This window comes from Denticeps clupeoides, chromosome 7, assembly GCF_900700375.1.
Source record: "Denticeps clupeoides chromosome 7, fDenClu1.1, whole genome shotgun sequence".
NCBI lineage: Eukaryota > Metazoa > Chordata > Actinopteri > Clupeiformes > Denticipitidae > Denticeps > Denticeps clupeoides.
Window position 1 is genome coordinate 25072260 of NC_041713.1, and position 21581 is coordinate 25093840.

At 40.1% G+C, this 21581-nt stretch overlaps 1 protein-coding gene across 3 annotated transcripts; it reads right to left on the reverse strand.

The window, feature by feature from the left end:
* Positions 1-12375: 12375 nt before the first annotated feature.
* On the reverse strand, positions 12376-21578 carry drc3 (dynein regulatory complex subunit 3). Of its 3 annotated transcripts, XM_028987630.1 has the most exons (14): positions 21331-21578; positions 21040-21236; positions 19418-19534; positions 18239-18405; positions 17989-18135; positions 16697-16807; positions 16445-16557; positions 15906-16083; positions 15446-15559; positions 15240-15310; positions 14836-14959; positions 14612-14743; positions 14423-14534; positions 12376-14323 (listed from the first exon to the last, which is right to left on the reverse strand). In XM_028987630.1, exons 2-13 carry the CDS (start codon positions 21188-21190, stop codon positions 14424-14426), a joined length of 1536 nt encoding a protein of 511 aa, XP_028843463.1. In that variant the 5' UTR covers positions 21191-21236; positions 21331-21578; the 3' UTR covers positions 12376-14323; position 14423. The 3 variants fall into 3 exon arrangements, with proteins under 3 accessions (XP_028843463.1, XP_028843460.1, XP_028843462.1); XM_028987627.1 differs by having other exon boundaries at positions 12376-14534; XM_028987629.1 differs by having other exon boundaries at positions 12376-14534; positions 21040-21191; positions 21331-21380.
* Positions 21579-21581: the final 3 nt, after the last annotated feature.

Below are 21581 nucleotides of genomic sequence, written 5' to 3' on the forward strand. Positions count from 1 at the left end.
AAATGTTTACATACACTGTATAAAAAGACAACCCTTTCAGTTTTAGGCCCATTCGAATTCCCAAAATAATTTCTCAAAAGTTTATATTCACTAAGGTTACTAAGCCTTTAAACTATTTGGGAAACACTGCTTCCTTTTGTGACACCATGGGAAAGTCTAAAGAAATCAGCCAAGACATCAGGAAGAGAATTGTAGACCTCCACAAGACTGGTTCATCCTTGGAAGCAATTTCCAGATCCCTGAATGTGGCACTTTCATCTGTTCAAACAGTTATACGCAAGTTTAAACAGCATGCTCAGGAAGGAGACGGCTCCTGAGTCCAAGAGATGAACGTGTTCTGGTACAGAATGTGCATATCAATCCAAGAACAAAAGGAAAAGATCTTGTGAAGATGCTGGCTGAAGCTGGATAGAGTGTATCACTATCCACAGTGAAACGAGTCCTGTACCAACATGCGCTGATAGGCTACTCAGCGAGGAAAAGACCATTACTCCATAAGTGACATAAAAAGTTTAAAGGCAATTCTACCAAATACTAAGCAAATGTATATAAACTTTTGACTTTGAAGAAAGTAATAAAAAAAATCTCTAAAAAATTCTCTCACATTATTTTGACATTTATCAAATAGAAATTATTTTGGGATTTAATATCAGACAGTAAGAAAAAAAGTGTCATGATCCGGTCCGAAAGGGGTTACTCCGGGATCTGGACCGGAGTTTCACTGTTGTCATGTGTAATGTTCCCTTATCATTTTCGCATGCGGACGAGGGGCTGGTACCACACTGGCTGGAAGCCATCTGTGCAGGACATCCGCCACTCGTCCATCGTGAATACCTGCTTTGCCTGGCCTTCCAGGGGTTGTGCCCTAAGAGGTGGGCACTGTCATGATCCGGTCCGAAAGGGGTTACTCCGGTCCGGGATGTGTAATGTTCCCTAATCGTTTTCACCTGTGTCAAATGTTGCCCTGTTCGTTTCTGTTCGCCGTCAGGTCTTTGAAGTTACGTTCCATGTTCACCAGTGTCATCGGATGTCTCCCCTGTCCAGTGCTTCACAATCAAACCCCGTTTTGTGATGTTATGCGATTGTGTCCTTCCTTCCTCGTCTTCTCGTCACATCTTCTCCATGTACCTGCCTTGTCATGTCAGCATGGTTGTGACACAATGTCTTTATACAGTGTATGTAAACTTTTGGTTTCAACTGTAGATTCCTGTGTGAAAGCTTTTTCCTGAGCCATCCTTATGACTGTCCAATCTGCTTCCTTTCTCTCTTGCAGGTTGATTACTTCGCATGATCTTCTCTTGTTATCCCTTGCTTCTTTCACATAGCGGGGTATGGTTGTGATCTTGGATGGTGGGACTCTTTCAGCTTCTCCATGAGCTATTATCTCTTCCATGAACTTATTGTAGTCCATGTAGTACTGTTGTTTTTCTTGAGTCTGTTCTCTAAACACTTCAGCTGACAAATAGCACATGCCTTGTTATCTGGAAGGTTAGGCCTTTCACTCTTGAATGGGAGTGGCATCTCATAATGATCATCTTCCTTATGCCTAATGGCCTTTTTTTTATCTTTTTTAGAAATCTTTGGTCTTCCTGAGAGACCTTCACACCTTCTAAAGTCCTTTCCACAAAATCAGCCTTCAACATTTTTAAAACATCATTAGGAGAGAACACTTCCTTCATCTGAGTTCTGTAGACGTAGTGTACATTGTTTGTGAAGTCTGAAGAGCTCTAAATGTCGGGCACAACTTCCTTAACTATGACTTAGTGACTCACTCGGAAGGCATATCCATAATCCAAACATGGATTGCCATAAACCACAATACTCCATCCCAAATCAGTTCTTTGTGCGAATGACTGGGTTTCTTTTCCAGACACAACTTGGAGGGGGCTTGAGGGCACTTGTAGCCGATTAGCAGGCGAACATCACAGCTTTGTAGAGGGGCAATCTGAACTGCAATGTGTTTGAGATGAGGCCATTCCTTGGCTGTTTCAGGTATTTGAATGTGATCTCGATTTGCATGAATAAAGTCTGTTCCATATGTTGCTCATAGAGAAATTTTCTTATTTGAGTAGAACCCTCGTACTCGTAGACCTGACAGCTTGAGACAGGAGACAACCGTGTTTCTTGAAGACATGGTGGTAAGCCTTAGTTGAACTAACTTGCTGGAGGAGGTGTGAGTATCATCAAGGTTTTGTGTGATTCTGTTAGAAGTTGCTTCGTTTGTGTGTGTGATGTCATCTACTGAAGTACCTGGGTTTCTTTGTCTTGTCCAATCACTGTTCTTGATTTGAATTTTCTTCATTCTCTCTTCCTTAGTGCGGTTATCATGAAGGCATGTTGGATGTCAAAACAATCTTTTCTATTGAGTGAACCTTAGTCTTTCACCGATGCTCTCATTTATGAATTTCCTACACTTATGTAAATTGTGACCTGACTTCTCACAGTACACACAGTTAGTACTAGTAGTTGCACTTCCATAACCTTTCTGTTGCACCTTGCTGGAAGTTTTGCAAGCATCTTTTGGTTTTCAATGCAGTCATTTATCACATGGCCGTTTTGCAGCTTGAAAGGAAATCTGAAAACTCTTGGAGTTCAATGTTCAATGAGTTTATCTTAGGCCATGCATTGAGTTGGTCTCTGTAGCATTTGGATATGAGGAAGGGATTACCATACCTCTCATCCAGAACCTTCCATGCAGCATAATATTCTGACACTGTGCCAAGTGGAAAGTAACCTTCTATGGCCTTCTTTGCTCCTCCACCGACATACTTTCTAAGGTAATAGGTCTTCTCTTCAGCTGGTATATTTTTTTCTGTCAATCAGAATCTGAAACGAAATCTTCCAATCATTGTATCTAATTGGATCGCCACTGAATATCGTTGGCTCTGGTGATGGAAAACAACTTTAGTTTTAGTTGTTTAGTTTAGAATTTAGTGCCTGCTAGAAGTAGTGCCTGCTAGATTGTCTGGAGAGCACCTTTGAACAAGAAGAAAGCCTTGTGTAATTTGACTTAACACTTGTCCTGTCTGAGACTACTGACTTAGCAAATTACTTGGTCTTCTTCCACTGTTCTCTGTCCTTTTGACCTTTTGCCTTGCTTAGGCTCTTCACTGCACTAGAGAAATCGTGAGATGACATCAATGAGAGGCTAAATATTCTCTTATGGCTGTAGTTTCTTTTCAACATTACTTTTACTTTAACCTTTTATTTCTCTTTATCTTCAGTGGTGCCAGTCTGCAGCAAAGCGGCATAATAATTATTCAGTCTGTAATTCACCACTAGATGGCGGAAAAACAGTAAACTGGATTGACAGTTCAAAGAACATTAAATGCAAACGACTGTTACACTAGCTGTGGTCTCAAGGTGGCCGGTGCCAGTCTTGGTGGTAACTCCCATACTCGCTGGTGGACACCAGAGGTTAGGGGAGCTGTCAGGCTAAAGAAGGAGGCCTACAAGGCTGGTCTGTGGGTCTCCAGAAACATGACAACAAACGAGGGGAATGTGTGCAGTGGGAAGACAGAGATATCAAGCCCAAGTGAAATATTGTGCTTTTATTTACAGTGAGCAGTGAACAACAAACCAAACCAAAAGTGCTATAAACAACAACTACACAACAATTCACAGGAGGACAACACACCATGAAAGGAGAGACAATACAAATACACAACAAAGCCACAACTAACCACACAACATCTCTTATCCAACTCTAACAAAATCCAAAAACTCCAACTCCAAAACTCTCCTCTCGCTTCCTCCTCCTCCGGCTCCACAACTATGAGCTCTGAATGGTGGCTGGACTGGTCCTTAAGTAGTGCGTTTATTGGCTGCCAGGGAATTGGTCTCCACCCAGCAGACAGCCTAAAAGAGAAACACACACAACACAGAGCAGTCCAAGCCATTCTACGGCCTAAAGGACATAACACCCTGGAAAGGTCTATTCCAAGGTACTGGAGAGGAGGGTCCGGTCAATAGTTGAATCTCAGATTGAGGAGGAGTAATGAGGTTTTCTTAGCTTCATAAGGTTCTGACCTAGGTTTGCAGCTGAGTGTGAAGCGGCTGGGATGAGGATCAGCACCTTCAAATCTGAGAGCATGGTTCTCGATAGGAAAAGGGTGGCTTACCACAAGTGGAGCCGTTTAAGTATCTTGGGCTCTTGTTCACAAGTGAGGGAAGAAGGGAGCTGGAGATCGACATGCGGATTGGGGCAGCGTCTGCATTGATGCAGACACTGAAACGATCTGTCGTGGTAAAGAGGGAGCTGAGCCAGACTAGCTAGGCAACAGCACACACATTTATTAGGTTTACCGCCTTGACATTACAGTGCACTTTGCTTAGTGCTGGTGTTTTGAAGTAAGGGTTTCGGAAAGCATACAAGTTGGCTATATCTTTCTCATACTGAGATACCGAGCGAATGTTTGAAAAACAATTTAACCCTGGTTCTCTGATAATATGTGTGAGGTATCTCACCACTTCCACCTCCTTTCATTTGGTCACATGGGGATGAGCATGGGGGGAACTAAAAGCAATTTTCACCAGACAGCACTGTCACCTGACCAGCAATATTGTGTGGCCCACTAAAATTCTGATATTTTAAATAGTTCTTCTTCAGTTATAAACTCAGTGTTGAAAATGATATCATTATCATGAACAACATGTTGCTCCTGTGTCAATGTTACCGTATGCTGTTTACATGGTCATCACAGGCATCATTACTGGCTCACATGGAAATGTATTGCATTCACAATTTCATAGGTTATAGGTTTTCATCACAATAAGGGTTTTTATTTATTTTAAATTGTCCACTGCTTCAAGGTTCTTCAGGTCATTAAAAACCTAGAAGAGTTACAGGATTTTCCAGGTTTTGAAAAGGTTTGGAATATGAAATAAAAACATATAAAGTTACGGAAAAAGTCATTGAAATCTGATTGACACATGAATGTATGACGAACTTCATATCTCGTAAGACTGCACAAGAAACGTTTTTCTACGTTTACAACTACAACATCTAAAACTAGCTCAGGCCTATATTATCTTTGCTGGCTTTACATAGTAAATCACGTCATGTGCTATTTTACTTGGGCACAGGCTTTCATGAACTTGGAGGAAGATACACCGATGTTAAAGGTTCCCTATGTCTACGGTCCTGCAATGGCTAGAAATAGTGATATGTATAAAGAGTGCTTTGGCCATTCTGCTTCGCTGTACAGAGAGCGGCAGCTTAGGCACTCAGATCTGGAATTTCTCCCTTTATGTCGTTATAAGGAGAAAGATTACCTCCCCGTTCTCATACTTTGTCCACCCATAGAATATACCACCCCTCCCCTAAAAAAGGAACTCCACTGACATGCGAAGCATTGCAGTTACTGGATGTAAAAATGAGCACAAATGTATTTTTTAGTTCAGATTTTTTCTGGAACAAACGGCAACACGACTTCATGCCAAACATTTTGGTTGGTGAATGGTGTTGATGACGTCATTTCCTAAATATAATTCAAAATTATACAGTGGGGCAAAAAAGTATTTAGTCAGCCACCAATTGTACAAATTCTTCCACTTAAAAAGATGAGAGAGGCCTGTAATTTTCATCAAAGGTATACCTCCACTATGTAAAAAAAAAAAAAAAAAAATCCAGAAAATCACATCCTCTGATTTTTAATGAATTTATTAGCAAATTATGGTGGAAAATTAGTATTTGGTCACTAACAAAAGTTCATCTCAATTTCCATTTGTTGGCAATGACGGAGGTTAAATGTTTTCTGTAAGTCTTACGAAGCCACTCCTTCGTTGCCCGGGCGGTGTGTTTGGGATCATTGTCATGCTGAAAGACCCAGCCACGTTTCATCTTCAATGCCCTTGTTGATGGAAGGAGGTTTTCACTCAAAATCTCACGATACATGGCCCCATTCTTTCCTTTACACGGATCAGTCGTCCGGGTCTCTTTGCAGAAAAACACCCCCAAAGCATGATGTTTCCACCCCATACTTCACAGTAGGTATGGTTTTCTTTGGATGCAACTCAGCATTCTTTCTCCTTTCTCCTCCAAAAAGTTCTATTTTGGTTTCATCGGACCATATGACATTCTCCCAATCCTCTTCTGGATCATCCAGATGCTCTCTAGCAAACTTCAGACGGGGTCAGACATGTACTGACTTAAGCAGGGGAACACGTCTGGCACTGCAGGATTTGAGTCCCTGGCAGCGTAGTGTGTTACTGATGGTAGCCTTTGTTACTTTGGTTCTAGCTCTCTGCAGGTCATTCACTAGGTCCCCCCGTGTGGTTCTGGGATTTTTGATCACCATTCTTGTAATCATTTTGACCCCACAGGGTGGGATCTGGCGTGGAGCCCCAGATCGAGGGATATTAACAGTTGTCTTGTATGTCTTCCATTTTCTAATAACTGCTCCCACAGTTGATTTCTTCACACCAAGCTACTTACCTATTGCAGATTCAGTCTTCGCAGTCTTGTGCAGGTCTACAAGCTACACAGCTCTTTGGTCTTGGCCATAGTGGAGTTTGGAGTGTGACTGTTTGAGGTTGTGGACAGGTTTCTTTTATACTGATAATGAGTTCAAACAGGTGCCATTAATACAGCTAATGAGTTAATACAGGACGGAGGAGCCTTTTACAGAAGAAGTTATAGGTCTGTGAGAGTCAGAAATCTTGACCAAATACTAATTTTCCACCATAATTTGCAAATAAATTCCTTAAAAACAAGAGGATGTGATTTTCTGGATTTTTTTTCCTCATTTTGTCTCTCATAGTTGAGGTATACCTATGATGAAAATTACAGGCCTTTTTAAATGGTAGAACTTGCACAATTGTTGGCTGACTAAATACTTTTTTGCCCCACTGTATATAAAATCCAAAAATGTTGGATTAATACTGATATACAATAATACAGCACAGTTCTAGTCAGTATTGAAAATAATCAAAGACGATTCATCTTCCCAAAAGTATTCAGGGACAAAAATGTAAAACACACCAATACTCCTGATCAAAAGGTGAAACTGTTAATAATGTTGATATGTAGAGATGGTGGTAGAACAACTTAGGGTTGGAGTCTAGTGAATGATCTATTACAAGCAAAAGTCTACATATGGAGAACAATATTGTATTGCAGCTCAGAGTCTCTACATGCATCATGTCACTGTTTTTCGTGAAAATAAGAAAACTTTGCAATAAACATAGATTAATATTTGATCAATGTTTGACAAGAGTATTTCAGTGGGGAGATGGAGTTGACCTGTTTTCGGCCATTGTGCCTGTTTTTTCCCTTCATTGTTAATAAACATTTCCCATTATGTCACGCCTCTGCGTTTCCTTCTCCCGTCAGCTCGCTGACATGACAGAGGCAAGGAATGTGGCAAGTGTAGAAATAAGAAGCACGCATGGAAAGACTGTCCAGCAAGAGATGCTCAATGCAGAAAATGTAAAAAAGGACATTTTGCAGTAGTTTGTCTGCATGATGTCACACAACGTCAAGATGTTTTTCTGGGAGAAATTGGGACAGAGTGTTCAAAGCCATGGATAGAAAGTCAAGATAAGTGGAGAAATTGAAAAATTTAAACTCGACACTGGAGCAGATGTCACATCTATTCCTGTGTGACTATACAAACCCAAACAAGATGGTGAACTGCAAGAACCAACAAAGGCCCAGGTAGCTAGCCACTCAAGGTGAAATGCTGCTTCAGAGCACAATTGGAGGCAAAAGCACATAATATTTCACAAAACATTTACTTGGTACACCCATTGCTGAGCAGACTAGCCTGTGAGGAATTGGGGTTGGTGTACAGAGTGGAGACAGTCTGGGAAACAGAGACTGATTTCAGAGGCTTGCTGGAAGAGCCATACCACATAGAGCTGGAACAAGGAGCGACACCTGTTGCTCTCTCTACTCCCCGATGAGTTCCCCTTCCACTCAGAAATGCAGTGTGAACAGAGTTGAACAGAATGGAAAAATGGGAGTTATTTCAAAGCCCCTCACAACCTTCATCACTTCTTTTTGGAAGATATCAGTTTAAAATACTTCCTTTCGGAAGTGCCACTGCTCCTTAAGATTTCCAGAGGAGGATGTCACAGATGCTGGTATCAAACCAGATCCAAATAAGGTAAAAGCAATCCAGCAACTGCCACAGCCAAAGAATATGGAGGGCGTGCGACGTCTCATGGGCCTGCCTAATTATCTTGCAGAAGTTCATGCCTCAGTTGGCCCTAATAACAGCACTGAAAGAGCTACAGAAATCAAGAAACAAATGGATATGGCTTGAGGAAATAATGGCTGCGCAGAATGAAGACAAAGTCTGCAGAAAAGTGACAGGCCACTGTCTTACAGAATGGTCAGATAAAAGTAAATTAATTCCAGATGTTAATGCATACTGGCAGCACAGAATGATTGCACCTTCCTTGAGGGCAGATATACTTCAGTGTCTGCATGAAGGTCATCATGGAGTTACAAAATGCAGGGCCCGAGCTTCTGTATGGTGGCCGGGGATTGCTGGACAGGTTAGGCAGATGGTGGACAGGTGTGACACATCAGAGACAAAGGACACAAAACTGTGAAGCAATGCTTTTCACTCCTGTTCCAGAACGGTATGGCAGAAGGTTGGCATAGATTTGTTTGAGAAAGAAGGCACTACCTACTGATTGTAATTTTTTTTCAAGGTACATAGAGATAGCAGAGCTATAGAGCACTTCAGCTGAAATTACAATTAAAGAAATCAAGGAGACATTGGCTAGACAATAAACAGCGGAGACTATTTTCTCAGACAATAGACCACAGTTTGTCCCACTTTTTCCAACAGTTTGCCAAGGAGTACCAGTTCTTGCATGTCACCCTCAGTTTATGCTATTCTCAAGCTAATGGGGAAGCTGAGTGCGTTGTTCGGACCATCAAAGATCTGTGGAAAAAGGACAGTGACTGAAACAGAGTGCTGTTGGCGTACAGAGCCAACATTAGAGCACAGATTCTCGGCAGCACAACTGCTTATGGGGAGAAACCTGCACACCTCGCTCTCTCAACCAACTTCCAAGCTGTTTCCTAAATGGCCAGATCGGCAAGATTTTCGCAAACAACAGCAGGAACCGTTCCAGACCACTCCCTGAACTCATGTTGGGTCAGAAAGTCTGGATTAACATGGAAAATACAGAAGAGACAGATCTGCCTGCCAGTACTCCAAGATCATATGTGGTGGAGACAGACAGACATGTACCTGTCAATTATTGGCTCTGTTGGCTTGCCGTAGTGGAAGGGTAGAGTGTGCTGTGGTGGAAATTTAATTATCATTATTATTATAACTTATTTTTGTATAATGCACATTATTCACATGTGCCCTCTTGCACACAATATTTTACTCAATAGACCTGTGGATTCATTGATACAATAGCACAAGGGATGGAATGGGGATATGTTCATTTTAGATGGGGATGATGGTATCCCCCTTAACTCGAGTACTGGTGAGAGGTATGTAAATGCCCTCGTTGTGAAATGTAACATATGGGATGCACAAACAGGGCCCTCATTGTGATGTACAGATATGTGGGAGGCGTATTAATGCCATCATCGTGACATATAAGAAATGGAGAGATGCATTTACATCCCCATTTGACAAACAATTTGGATCATATCAAGTGTTAAATACAGTGTAATATTTGAGGGAGGTATGGATTGAGGTTTATTTGGTTGTATGCTTGGGGTTATGGTGTTGTGGTAGTGTGGTGTGCAGGCAATTAAGCCACTGCCACATTTAACCCCATGTCTAAACCTAATACTTTACCTAACCTTAACCCTATTCTCTAACCATCCCCAATTGACAATCTAGATCATGTAAAGTGTTAAATAGACTTGGATGGTCATAGGCGTTGGACCCATGTACGTCCGCTCTTGGCCACCTGGTGGTCTAGGCATCTGGTGATGTGTGAAATGTGGCCATGGGACATAGCTGTACTATTCAAAGTGATAATCGCATTCTGCTGGATGATTCAGTCTATAGTTGATTCAGTATGGTGCTGCTGTGATGGTCGCGGCACTGAGAGGCTTCCTGCTGTATAGTTTCTCTGAGTAGTATAATCATACATGTGAGGTAATGAGTAGTAACGAGATTCCCAGCCAGAAGGAGGATGTCTCAATTGAAGCACACAGGTAATTGTTAACCTTGTATGGACTATACTATTCACTGTCATGACAGGGTGATACGGTAATAAGGACCTTACCATTACCAATAATACCGCAGGCACAGCCTTTTTAATGCTAAGTTAAAAATGTTATGTTCTCTCTTATGGTCTTTGTAATTCCATAGTTGAATATTACAAACAAGGATTTATTTTTCCTTTTCCTGTTGTCCATTCCCACAAGCAAACCAGCCAACCAACCAGTCGACCAAGCAGGCCAGAAGGAGGATAAAAGACAGATTGGGCCTGAGAACCACTTACCTGAACAACATGGGGTGGCATTTGGTACATATCCTGTCCTCTGGAAATTCCCTAAGATTCTCCACAGAAGGACAGGATGTCTTGTGATTGCTGAGTCATGGATTTGAACAGTGCTGACAAAATGTATAGTTTTTCCTTAAATTCACTGAAATACCTCTGCATGTGTAGTACTAAGTTAAAACATTCCACCTTAAATCTTTCACTCTGTTATATTGCAGCCATCTCATTGTCCTAAATATTCAGACCCTTTGCTGTGGCACTCATTTATTTAACTCAGGTGCTGTCCATTTCTTCTGATCATCCTTGAGATGGTTCTACGCCTTCATTTAAGTCCAACTGTGTTTGATTATACTGATTGAACTTGGTTAGGAAAGCCACACAGCTGTCTATATAAGACCTTACAGCGTACAATGCAAGTCAGAGCAAATGAGGTCAAAGGAACTGTCCGAAGAGCTCAGAGATCTGGCCAAGGTTACAAAAAATTTCAGCTGCACTTAAAGTTCCTAAGAGCACTATGGTCTCCATAATCCTTCCTAGGGCTGAGATTCTCTATACCAACATAACCCATGTAATCTTGTAAAATAAGAATCAGAAGTTTATTGCACTAATTATTATTTATAGACCCCCTGGACATTACTCCAAGTTTCTTAGTGAATTTACAGACATTGTTTCCAACCTGGTTGAATCTGTGGATAAAGCCTTAATTCTTGGCAACTTTAACATCCACTTTGATAAATTAGAAGACTTGCTAAGAATTCAATTAGAGTTAGACAGAATATAATGGGACCTACTCATGAAGGTGACCACACACTCGATCTTGTACTGACCTTTGGTACAGCGCAGAGGTATATTAGTACCCAACCAAATTTATCACCGCTGATCAACTCACATTCAGACCATGCCTAGAATTAACACTGCATACTATTTTAGATAATGTTGTGTAGCAATTGGTTATGGTGTATTTAAAGATTGTATGGGATTTATTCCACCCAGCATGCAGTATTTTTAATGGATGTAATTTGAAGTACATGATTGCATAAACAGAAATAAGACATATATGAATTCACCTTTTTCTAACTACTGAGTGCACTCTGGGAATTTGTCTAGCAACTGATAAAGAATTTAAATTTCCGCACACAGTTCATATACATTAAGTAATAAACAATTTCAAAAATACATGTAACACAATAAAATAAAAATGTTGAACATTAAATCTTATTGATCTCATTCTGTTTCTTCAGTTCCTGGCTCAAATTTAAGCTCAGAGGAATTTAATATCCAAGTAAGAGAAAGGAAAACTGTAGGAATCCAATGCTTGGAAACCAAAGCATTGGAAATACAGCCTGGTGGAGTGAAGCTCACTTTCCTGGTGTCCCATCAGATCGCTGGTTCAGTGGAATCTCCAGGAGGCTCGCCATCACTTGTATCAATCCACAACAAAAAAACTGACCAAAATGAAAGTGAGATCTGGTGCATGTACGGTAAGCTCATTTATGAGCTTACCAAGGGATGCAGATCTTTTTTTAAGAACTGCAAGCAAGTACGCAGTGCCACGGAAAAGGAAAGGAAAAATGGCTACTGCCAGTTATGTTCAGAAAAGCATAAGGCGGAACTTCCGGTCGCTTTCATTTTTATTGGTTAATTTAACACCGATTGTGACAATTAAAGCTGAAATAGTCTCTCTCTTTTAGGAATTGGACACCCTTCTGTGTACTTTCAATATTTTAATTATGTTAGACCACATTATTGTGTAGGGGGCTACAGTTGCTCCCCTCAAAAGCAAGATAGTCAGAGATAGAAATGTAACTATAACTATAGAAAGGTTCTTAGTGCATCTTGATCGACGTATCTCTCCTCTTTAATAGACAAGAACAAAAATAATCCCAGATCCTGTTTAATACTGTAAGCAAACTAACCAGGAATAAGACAGACACTATCACTCTGTCATCATAGTAGTGACAATGAACTTCTTTAATACAAAAAAGATAAGATTAAAATCATAACAAACAGCTCCGTCAACATTATTATGGAAAAGGAGTAAAGTTAGTTAGAGGACCATCATTTGGTTAAAATATCCTTTACAATGCACCTATCCACAGTTGAGAGGACACCTCAAATTGCTACCCCATACCTTGTACCTAGATATTATGAACTATCTATGCTAATTTTTTATACTATTACAAAGCTAAAAATAAAAAAAATTCTATCAGCATAGAACCACAGGGGAAGATCTGGCACCATATTGTGACCCAGAGGTGCCAAGATGTCACACAAATATTATAACCAGTAATAAATTATTGATTTAATTATATTAGTCATGGGGGGCTGGAGAGTATGGGTTGCTGCTGTTCTGAAGAGGCAGAGCCTAGTGGGTAAGGATGCGGGCCGCAAATCCCGAGCCACAAAGGTGCCACTGAGCAAGGTACTGTCTCCACACACTGCTCCCCGGGCGCCTTTCATGGCTGCCCACTGGGTTAAAAGCAGATGACACATTTAGTTGTGTGCACCATGTGCTGTGCTGCAGTGTTTACAGGAATGCTACTTCTCAAAGATTTTAATTGTAATCAGTAGTGACAAGGACAGTCACTACTGGAGACACTCAGGGTTAAGTATCTTGCTCAGGGACTGTGGCTTCAGACCATCTTTATATTTTTTGCACAGACAGAAAAAAAGACTGAATGCTTAATGGACAGTTGGGTACAATCACACCTTCACTCCAATTGCCCTTTTTAGCATCATACTGTGCATGATAATAGTGGTAGCATGAGAGAGTCTACAACTCACTCAAGGGCCTCAGGTTTGTTGTGTCTGTTGATCGTAGTGTCCAGAGCATGGAGGCGCTACCAGGAGACAGGCCGAAACATCAGGAGATGTGGAGGAGGCTGTAGGAGGAGGAGTCAGTAATGGCATTTCATTGGGGTCTGCACAGCCTTTGCCAGAGGTAGCCTAACTGCCATTAGGTACCAAGATGAGATCCTCTGACCCCTTGTCAGATCATATGCTGGTGTGGTTGGCCCTGGTTTCTCCTAATGCAAGACGATGCTAGATCTCACATAGCTGGAGTGTGTCATTGATGTCATTGAAGGCATTGATGCTATGGACTTTGTTGTCAGCACATTCAACTATGTAAAGAACAGAGTATTTATTAAGAATATTTAGTTCATTCAGATCTGGGATGTCTTCGTTTTATGTTTTTTTTTCTCTTTCTATTATTTGTTTTTATTTTTTTTTCTCGTTCAAAAATGACTTGGAAATGGACTGACAGCTTGTATGTCAGGGGCTGGATAGCTTGAACATATCATTACATATGTAGACTATGTAAAATGCTTAATACTTTGTGTGGAGAAGCCAAACAGTGCAACAGTTTTGTCATTATAGGCAAGATTATTTCTTAGACAACGATGTGCTGTTCAAAATCTTTTGAAGTAACAGGTACTGTTGAAGATAATTGAAACAGTGGCCAGCCAAGGAAACTTAGTGCAGCAGATGAAAAAAAACATTATTCTTATTTCAAAGGATGTCCAGCAGTGCCATCAGCTCAAACCTGACAGAAACCAGTGGGACCAAGGAACATTCATCTACTGTCTGGAGAAGTTTGGTATTGAACAGTTGCAGCCAAAAAGCCATACCTCCGACATGGAAACAAGGCCATGTGACTCAACTATACACAAAAACATAGGAACCAGGCTGGAGTAAGAAAAGAATAGTAGGAGGTGCTCTGGACTGATTGGTTAAAATATTTGGCTATATCAGAGGGCAGTTTGTTCACTGAAGGCCTGGAGAGTGGTACTGCATTTCTGCAAATTGAGTTGGAGATTAGGTCAGGATTAATGATGTCCTCAATGTTGAGCAACACAAGTAGAAACTTCTGCAGCAGGACAATGATCCCAAATATCTAATGTCATTAAGAACAAAAAAATGCTGACTGAGTTTGCTTTAATTGATTTAGCATGGATAAAATATTTGCAAATGTTTACTGAGAGGCCCATCCTACTTCACTGCAGCTTAGAGAAGTATGCCTTTTCCATCTGACTCCATATATGCGCTCTGAAGTTCTTAATCTCCAGGATACGTGTGCGGTTCCGGGTGACTTCCTTGTCATGTATCTGGAGAACAATTAAGTGTTTAAATTTAAAAGAAAAAGGTTCCAGATTTTACTGTGTAGCCTGTTAGTTTCTCCTACCGACATCATAAGCAAACTCTTCCAGGTATTGACGCGTGTCACCAGTTCATCCTCCCGGTTGTTAATCTTCAGGATGTGTATGTCATGACTACTCTTTAGGATGTTTGTTAATGTCTCCTTGTCCACAAAGAGCTGCATGAGAGCCACAAATGGGGACAAAAGCCCAAATAAAAAATTCAGATAAAAAAAAACAAACAACAAAAACATATAAACCATACACACACCATTCTGACATCAATAGGCAAGTCTTCTTTGAGCTCATTCCTGGCAATCTTCTTCAGGGTTGCCATAGAGATCTCCAGTATCTTATTGTAGTGTTGATTCTCAAGGTCTCTACACTGGCTGAATGTGTCTTTGTCAAGGAAAACATGGCACTGAACACAGTTAGCCAATAGGTCAGACAGAGGATTGCAGGAATTTTACAAACACCTCACCAGCAACAATTTTATCTACATGTGGCATTCAAAGCAATCAATTCTCTCCAAATTTCCATGAACCTCAAAAACAGTCAGTTTCAACGTTTCACAGGTTAACGTAAGATAAAAACACCCCTTTTGCCTTGCCTATGTCTAAATTAGAACATCAATTAATCTAAAATGGAATAACATTAGCAAACAGTAAAGGATATACATCTTTCACATCATTTATAAATGTAGTAACGAGGTCTGAGATGCTCTTCTCAAAAATGGTCATGATGTCCTAAAATAACAAAATTAAGACTGTAGTTAATTCAAAGAACTACCATTACTGAACAATGAAAACTTTACAACCATGAACCCAACATGGAGACACCTTCCTCAACCACCCTTACACCTGTTCTTTCCCTTGACCCACCTCCAGCTGGACCACCAGCTCCAACTCCAGGGTCATAAGAGTGTGTTGTAAATGGTTGATATCTTCTTTAAAAGCCTCCAGCATCTTGGATCTGTGGCGGATCTCTGCCATGATCTATGGCATTCACAGTGAACACAGTTACAGGAAGTCATTACAATGAAGAAAGTGAAAGTGATTGTCATCATAAAAAAACTGCAGCTCAGCACACGGTGCACACAACGTAATGTGTCCTTTGCTTTTAAGCCGTCACTCTTGGTGAGCAGTGGGCAACCATGACAGGCGCCCGGGGAGTAGTGTGTGGGGGTGGTGCTTTGCTCAGTCGCACCTTGGCAGACCGGGATTTGGACCAGCTGGTTACGGGGGCCGCTTCCTAAACCTCTAGGCCACCACTGCCCCACAAGAGCCCTGTGATTATGTGAAAGGTATATGTCTGTAAACAAGGAACAGGGAAACCTTGAACCTGAGGGAGTTGCTTTTTTCTGAAGTTTGTGACACCCCAAGATGCCTTCTCCTGGTTTTTTGCCAGGGCCACCTGCAGACTGCTGATGAACAAATTGACCTCAGATTCTCGTCTTTGGTGTTGAGCCAAACCATTCTTGAATATCTGAATGCATAGTGTTGCCTGCTGGCTTTTGTATGTATCTACATGAACAGTTAAAGCAAACCTTTTAAAGTAGACCAAACCTACACTAGTGATCAACTGGAGATGTGCAGGAACATGTAAGGTAAAGAGTTAACAAAATGGGTATTTGGAATCCATACTGTTTGAGGTCAAAGGAGAGGTCAGTATTACTTTTGTAATCTTTTAAATTTCCCACTTACCACTTACACAATTCACTTATAAATATTTGTAGGGCTGATGACCAGGGAAAGTATCATTTTAAAAAGGCTATCCTTGTTTTTGACTCTACAGTGTGATTCAGGATCTAATGTCTTGTCACCATCATTGGATCATCTACACATATTAAAGTTTATACACACATAAATCATAAAGGATATGAGTCTAATAATGCAGCCACTGCTGAGAGGTGAGTAAGTTTGTGTGCATCAGGATCATCTGCACACATGCTATCAAACAACTGTGGACCATTCAGATGCTCCACAAAGGCATCCTGTATAGAGAAAGAAACTCAATCAGGTGACTTTTCATTCTCTTCAGAAACATTTTTTGAAATATATATACTGATATTGAAAAGTAATATCTAATAACAAACTCATCATGACTTGGTTTAGTATGACGTGTGCTTTTACCCAGTGAATCTGAAGCTCCTCATCATCCTTTTTTTTCTGCTCCAAAGCATCTGTTTCACTGAGGCCCAGCTTCTCAATATCGTACTGGTACCGTAAAGATGACATCTTTCGCTTGGTAAAGACCAGAGGTGGACATTTCAACATCAGGAAGCAAAAGTACAGACTACTACTTGTTGGTTGCAAGGAATTTACTTATCCTAAAATATGTTCTTCTGCCAATGAGAGTAACATGCCTCAGTAGCTAAACTCAAATGCTACCCTGCAGATAATTGAACGAATGTTTACACATTTGTGTGTCTAAGGGTTTTCCTGTGGTTTTCTTTTGGGAAGATGAGGAGCTTTTTTGTGCTATAACACATTGCACAAAAAATAAGTGCATTGTTTAATTCTATATCAAAAATATGCCATTATACACAGCAAGTATTCACTGCTTGTTTCTGGAAGGCCTTCGGTCATCTGATTTGGTTACAAATGCATTGGTTACAGCTCAGGTAATTTCTGTGACATCAACTCCCCATGTTTTTGCATCAAGTACCATCAGCCTAGCAGTTGGTTCACCTATATAAAAAAACATGGACCACCATCAGTCCAGCTAACAACATTGCCACTGTCATCTTCCATGATGATAGTTGCACATCAGTAACACATGGCTGTGCATCTAACAAGTTGACTGCACACTTCATCACCCAATACTGTATTTTACACTGCATCAGACCAGTCACTTCAGGCTGCAAACCCTTTTCACATGACCTATGCAGCCCCCTTCACCATTGATGATGGAGGGCTGGCCCTGAGGAGCATTCTTGAAACCTGGCGTGGTTCATGCTGGATGCATCTCTTATCACTTATTATGTGCACCGGCCATCATGAAGACATGGAAGTAGGTGGTTATTGAGCATAAAAGGGTGAATATTCTCACCATCAGCACTCAGTCACTAAGTCCTGATGATCCATCAGAAGTTTAAATCTTCTAATTCAAGGACACGTGTCCTCAGCTTTCCGTTGTCTCATTGTTTTTCTGACTCTCTTAGTGGGAAGTATTAATAGATTTAGGTGGGTGGTCAAATTTACTTCCCATGTGGCAATGTAAGGACATGTTTAACTATTATTTTTAGACCCCAAGGCTGTACCTTGGAGTGAAATACAGCTATCCTGAAAGAAAAGACTAAATGGGTTTATTGTTAGTAGTCATAATTTTGTTGTCACATATGGAGTGTTACAATCCATTTTCATCATTATAACAGAATCCCTTTGCCATAAAAAGTGTTTTCATGAACTAAAAGGTCACTTACAGTTTGTTCATCCACTAATTTATGGTCAAGATAGACCAGGTTTGGGAGGTGGGCAACAACAAAGATCTTGTAGTTTTCTTCATTGCAAAGGGGATTTCCAGCAAGATTGAGACCATACAGGGAATTACATCTTCTCAGATACATAACCTAACAGAGGGAGTTACAAGCAGTAATTGAAAATTGATTACATATTCTTCCAAAACACAGGCATACAAACATAGTAAAATTTAGCTAAATATATTAAACTCACATTACTGAATTGAGACAGAAAGTTGTTTCCCATGGAAAGGAACTGCATGTTTTGGAGAGTGTCCAGGTTCTCTATGACCGAGATATGGTTATTGTGGAGGCTCAGGTCTTGTAAATTTACTAATGTGTCAACTCCTTCAATTGCTTTGATGTTATTAAAGGACAGGTCTGTAAAATAGAGATATGCAAATTATGTCAAATCCAACTGTAATGGTTAACTGACCATACACCAGTTACTCTGTGCAGCTCTGGTCTGCCAACTACCTCACTTGTCACTTCGTCACTTTAAACTTACCTCTGTTGCACTACATGGTTTTGCACTCTCCACCATGTGCCCTTATTTGTATATGGTGTTTTTAAAATTGTATATTGTGTTTTTTTTTTTTATTGTATTTATACTTTGTATTCAATGTTACTGTTACTGTTTTTGTATTTAATGTTACTTGTATGGGTCAGAGAGTAACGTAATTTCAATTCTCTGCATGTCCTGTACATGTAGCATCGAATGGAGAGTGAAAAAAGAAGTAAAGAGTTCGGCAAGACACTCCTCAATCATTGCGTAGCATAAGGAAATTTGCATTGAAGAGGGGGGAAACACTTTCTACCAGTTGATGTCTATCTATCAGAGATAAATGGTTACAGGAGGTTCTTCTAACTATGTAAAAAATAAGCAAAAATGCTATTAATTATTGTTCTTATGTAAAACATCAACTTTATCTAAAGTATTTTTTAAAGAAGATTTAATGTTGATAAGGTGATGTCTCTCAAAAAATACTTAATGAAGTGTCCTACTTTTTTCACATGACCAATGTTTTTCTAAGGTGAGACTTGTTTTATTGATTTACACCCCTTGACACCCCATATTCTGATTCAATTTGCCACAATTGACATTGACATTTTCTGGTTTACCCCCAGTCAATGGCGTCTGCATACTTCATCCCCCTATCCCCATCCCCCTAGCTGGGGGGTTGAAAAGTTAATTCTTGCTGATATTAGTTCAGACCAGTACTAGCCTGTTAGTCACCATAAAGTTAATATAATTAAGTAGTTTTAGGAATTAAATAAGAATGAACTCTCCTTTAATTCAGAAATATATATTATAAAGAACTACATAACAATTGGATTATTATTTGGATTATAAACAAGAGTTTGTGTGCCATGATATCATATGTAAACTCACCTAACCATTTTAAACCAACCAAGCTGTCTAGGCCTTCAATCTTCTCAATTACATTACCGCTTAGACTAAGCTTGGTCAACGACGTGAACTGCCATAGATTCTCTATCTTTAAAATATCTGCAGAAAGAGGTGAAATTAGTTAGAATAACAATGTCACAGTAAACAGAACAAACTCACTCAAACCTTTCATAACCATTTAATCCACTTCAGGGTTGTCATTCCCAGGATATATTGGGCAAGGGGTGGTTACACACACACACACACACACACACACACACACACAGAAACACACACTTAAGAATCACCAATCCATCAAGTGTGCATGTCTTGGGGTGGTGGAAGGACTAATATGTGTGAGAGCCTAACACTGGTTTGATGGTGTGGCCAGTTATTTGATTTTAAGTATGTCAACATAAACTATAAGTATGTGAATGCCATTTATCAGACACCCCTATTTAGAGCAACTTTCAATCAGCAGTTACAGGGACAGTCCCCTTGGTGTCTTCCTCAGGGACCCAGTGGTAGTAAGTGGGGTTTGAACCTGTGATGTTATAGGTCTTCTGGTTACTAGGTAAATATTTTACCCATTAGGCCACTAAATATGGCTTTGTAAGAAAATTGTATTACATTTTAATCTCAACCGGTTTTAATTCTCATACAATTATATAGATTTTTGCCAATTTACAGTGCATTGTTAGATAAACATTGACATACACTTGCATTGGTTAACCTGGTTCAGTTTTAAACTGGTTTAGGAACTATCTGTCTACTATCCGCTAGGCCACCACTGGCAACTTTGTCACCCCTGAAATGGTCTCTAACTCATAGCAACGTTTTGCCATGCTTATTGGTCAACCATAGATAAATACACTACAAGCATTCAACCTTTTAGCATGCACCATATTTGTATGGTGGTTCCAAGCTCATTCAATCATGCTTCTCTGACAGAACAAGCAAAGATAGGGGGTCTTTTTTCGCCTTAATAACAAAGGATCAAGGAATAACAAGTAAGATTTTACATAGAAGATGCTAAAAATTACATTGCATTCAACAAATAACATTATTCATGTTGCAAAGCACCTCATGTTGCAAAGCACCCATATACACACACACATACACACACACATAGGAATACAGGAGTGGAACTGCCCCGGAAGGGACAAATCAAAGTCACCTATATTTCGGGATGTCCCAGACAATTCGGGACAGTTGACAACTGTAATTGGACTACTTCTTTGGTAACTGTGTATCATCCATATAGCCTTATTATTTAGGACAGAGTGGGTCGCAGTTAAATTGAAATATACTAGTATTTTAAACTGAAAAGAGGTGAAATTAAACTCAATTCGTTTAAATTGGTTTAAAAGATTTTCTCAGACAATTCAATGACTACATTTAACAGCACAGAATTGCTGACTTTTAGACTACAGCAAACAGTAGTGAAGAATAATGAACACAATAACTGATGATATTATGTATAAAATGTATTCATAATCAAATCATCAAGAAATCAATTTACTAGTTGGAAATATACATAATATAGACTGTGGCCTGTCAATATATAAAATATTGTGTGAAATGAAACGTGGCTGCTCTCTTAACACAGTTTGAGAACCTCTTACTTAAGAAGTGCAGCTGCAGCTTTAGCACTTGTTGGAGCTCCATGCCCTCCTTTCTGCAGAGTCGCCGTCCAGTCTCAGTGAGCTGCTCCTCTGCGGCTCTCTTCAGCAGTTTGTCGTCCAGAACCTGGGGCACCAGGCTGCTGTTGCTCATCCTGGTGAGAGGAGACGCAAACGTTATGAAAGCCACCGCTGAATAACTGCAGGGAGGATGGAATACAAGAGGATTTAATGAGCGGTGCAACTCCAGTGTCAGAACAGAAAATACACGAAAAAACAATGTTTAGTCTGCACCTTGTACAGCCTACGTCCCCAATATTTTTCTACAGGAAGACGAGTGTACTGTTTCTTAGCAACCGGACATGTAACCTATATCCGGACCGACAAAAAGAGAGTGTTGGCTGTATTTCGATATATATTTTTTTAGATTTCAAAAAGGTTTCCACAAGCATAAACAGAGGTTTTATGAAGTGGCTGATTTGACAAATGATTGAAAAAGATTGTGCATTACTAGTATTAATCTGGTATATTTGATCACATCTAGG

Coding starts and splice junctions, on each gene's coding strand:
- drc3 (XM_028987630.1), bottom strand. CDS start 21,190: ATGAGCAACAGCAGCCTGGTGCCCCAGGTTCTGGACGACAAACTGCTG. Junction 16,558..16,696: donor AGGAGCTTCAGATTCACTGG/GTAAAAGCACAC, acceptor TTCTCTATACAG/GATGCCTTTGTGGAGCATCT. Junction 14,744..14,835: donor TGCCTATTGATGTCAGAATG/GTGTGTGTATGG, acceptor GCTCTCATGCAG/CTCTTTGTGGACAAGGAGAC.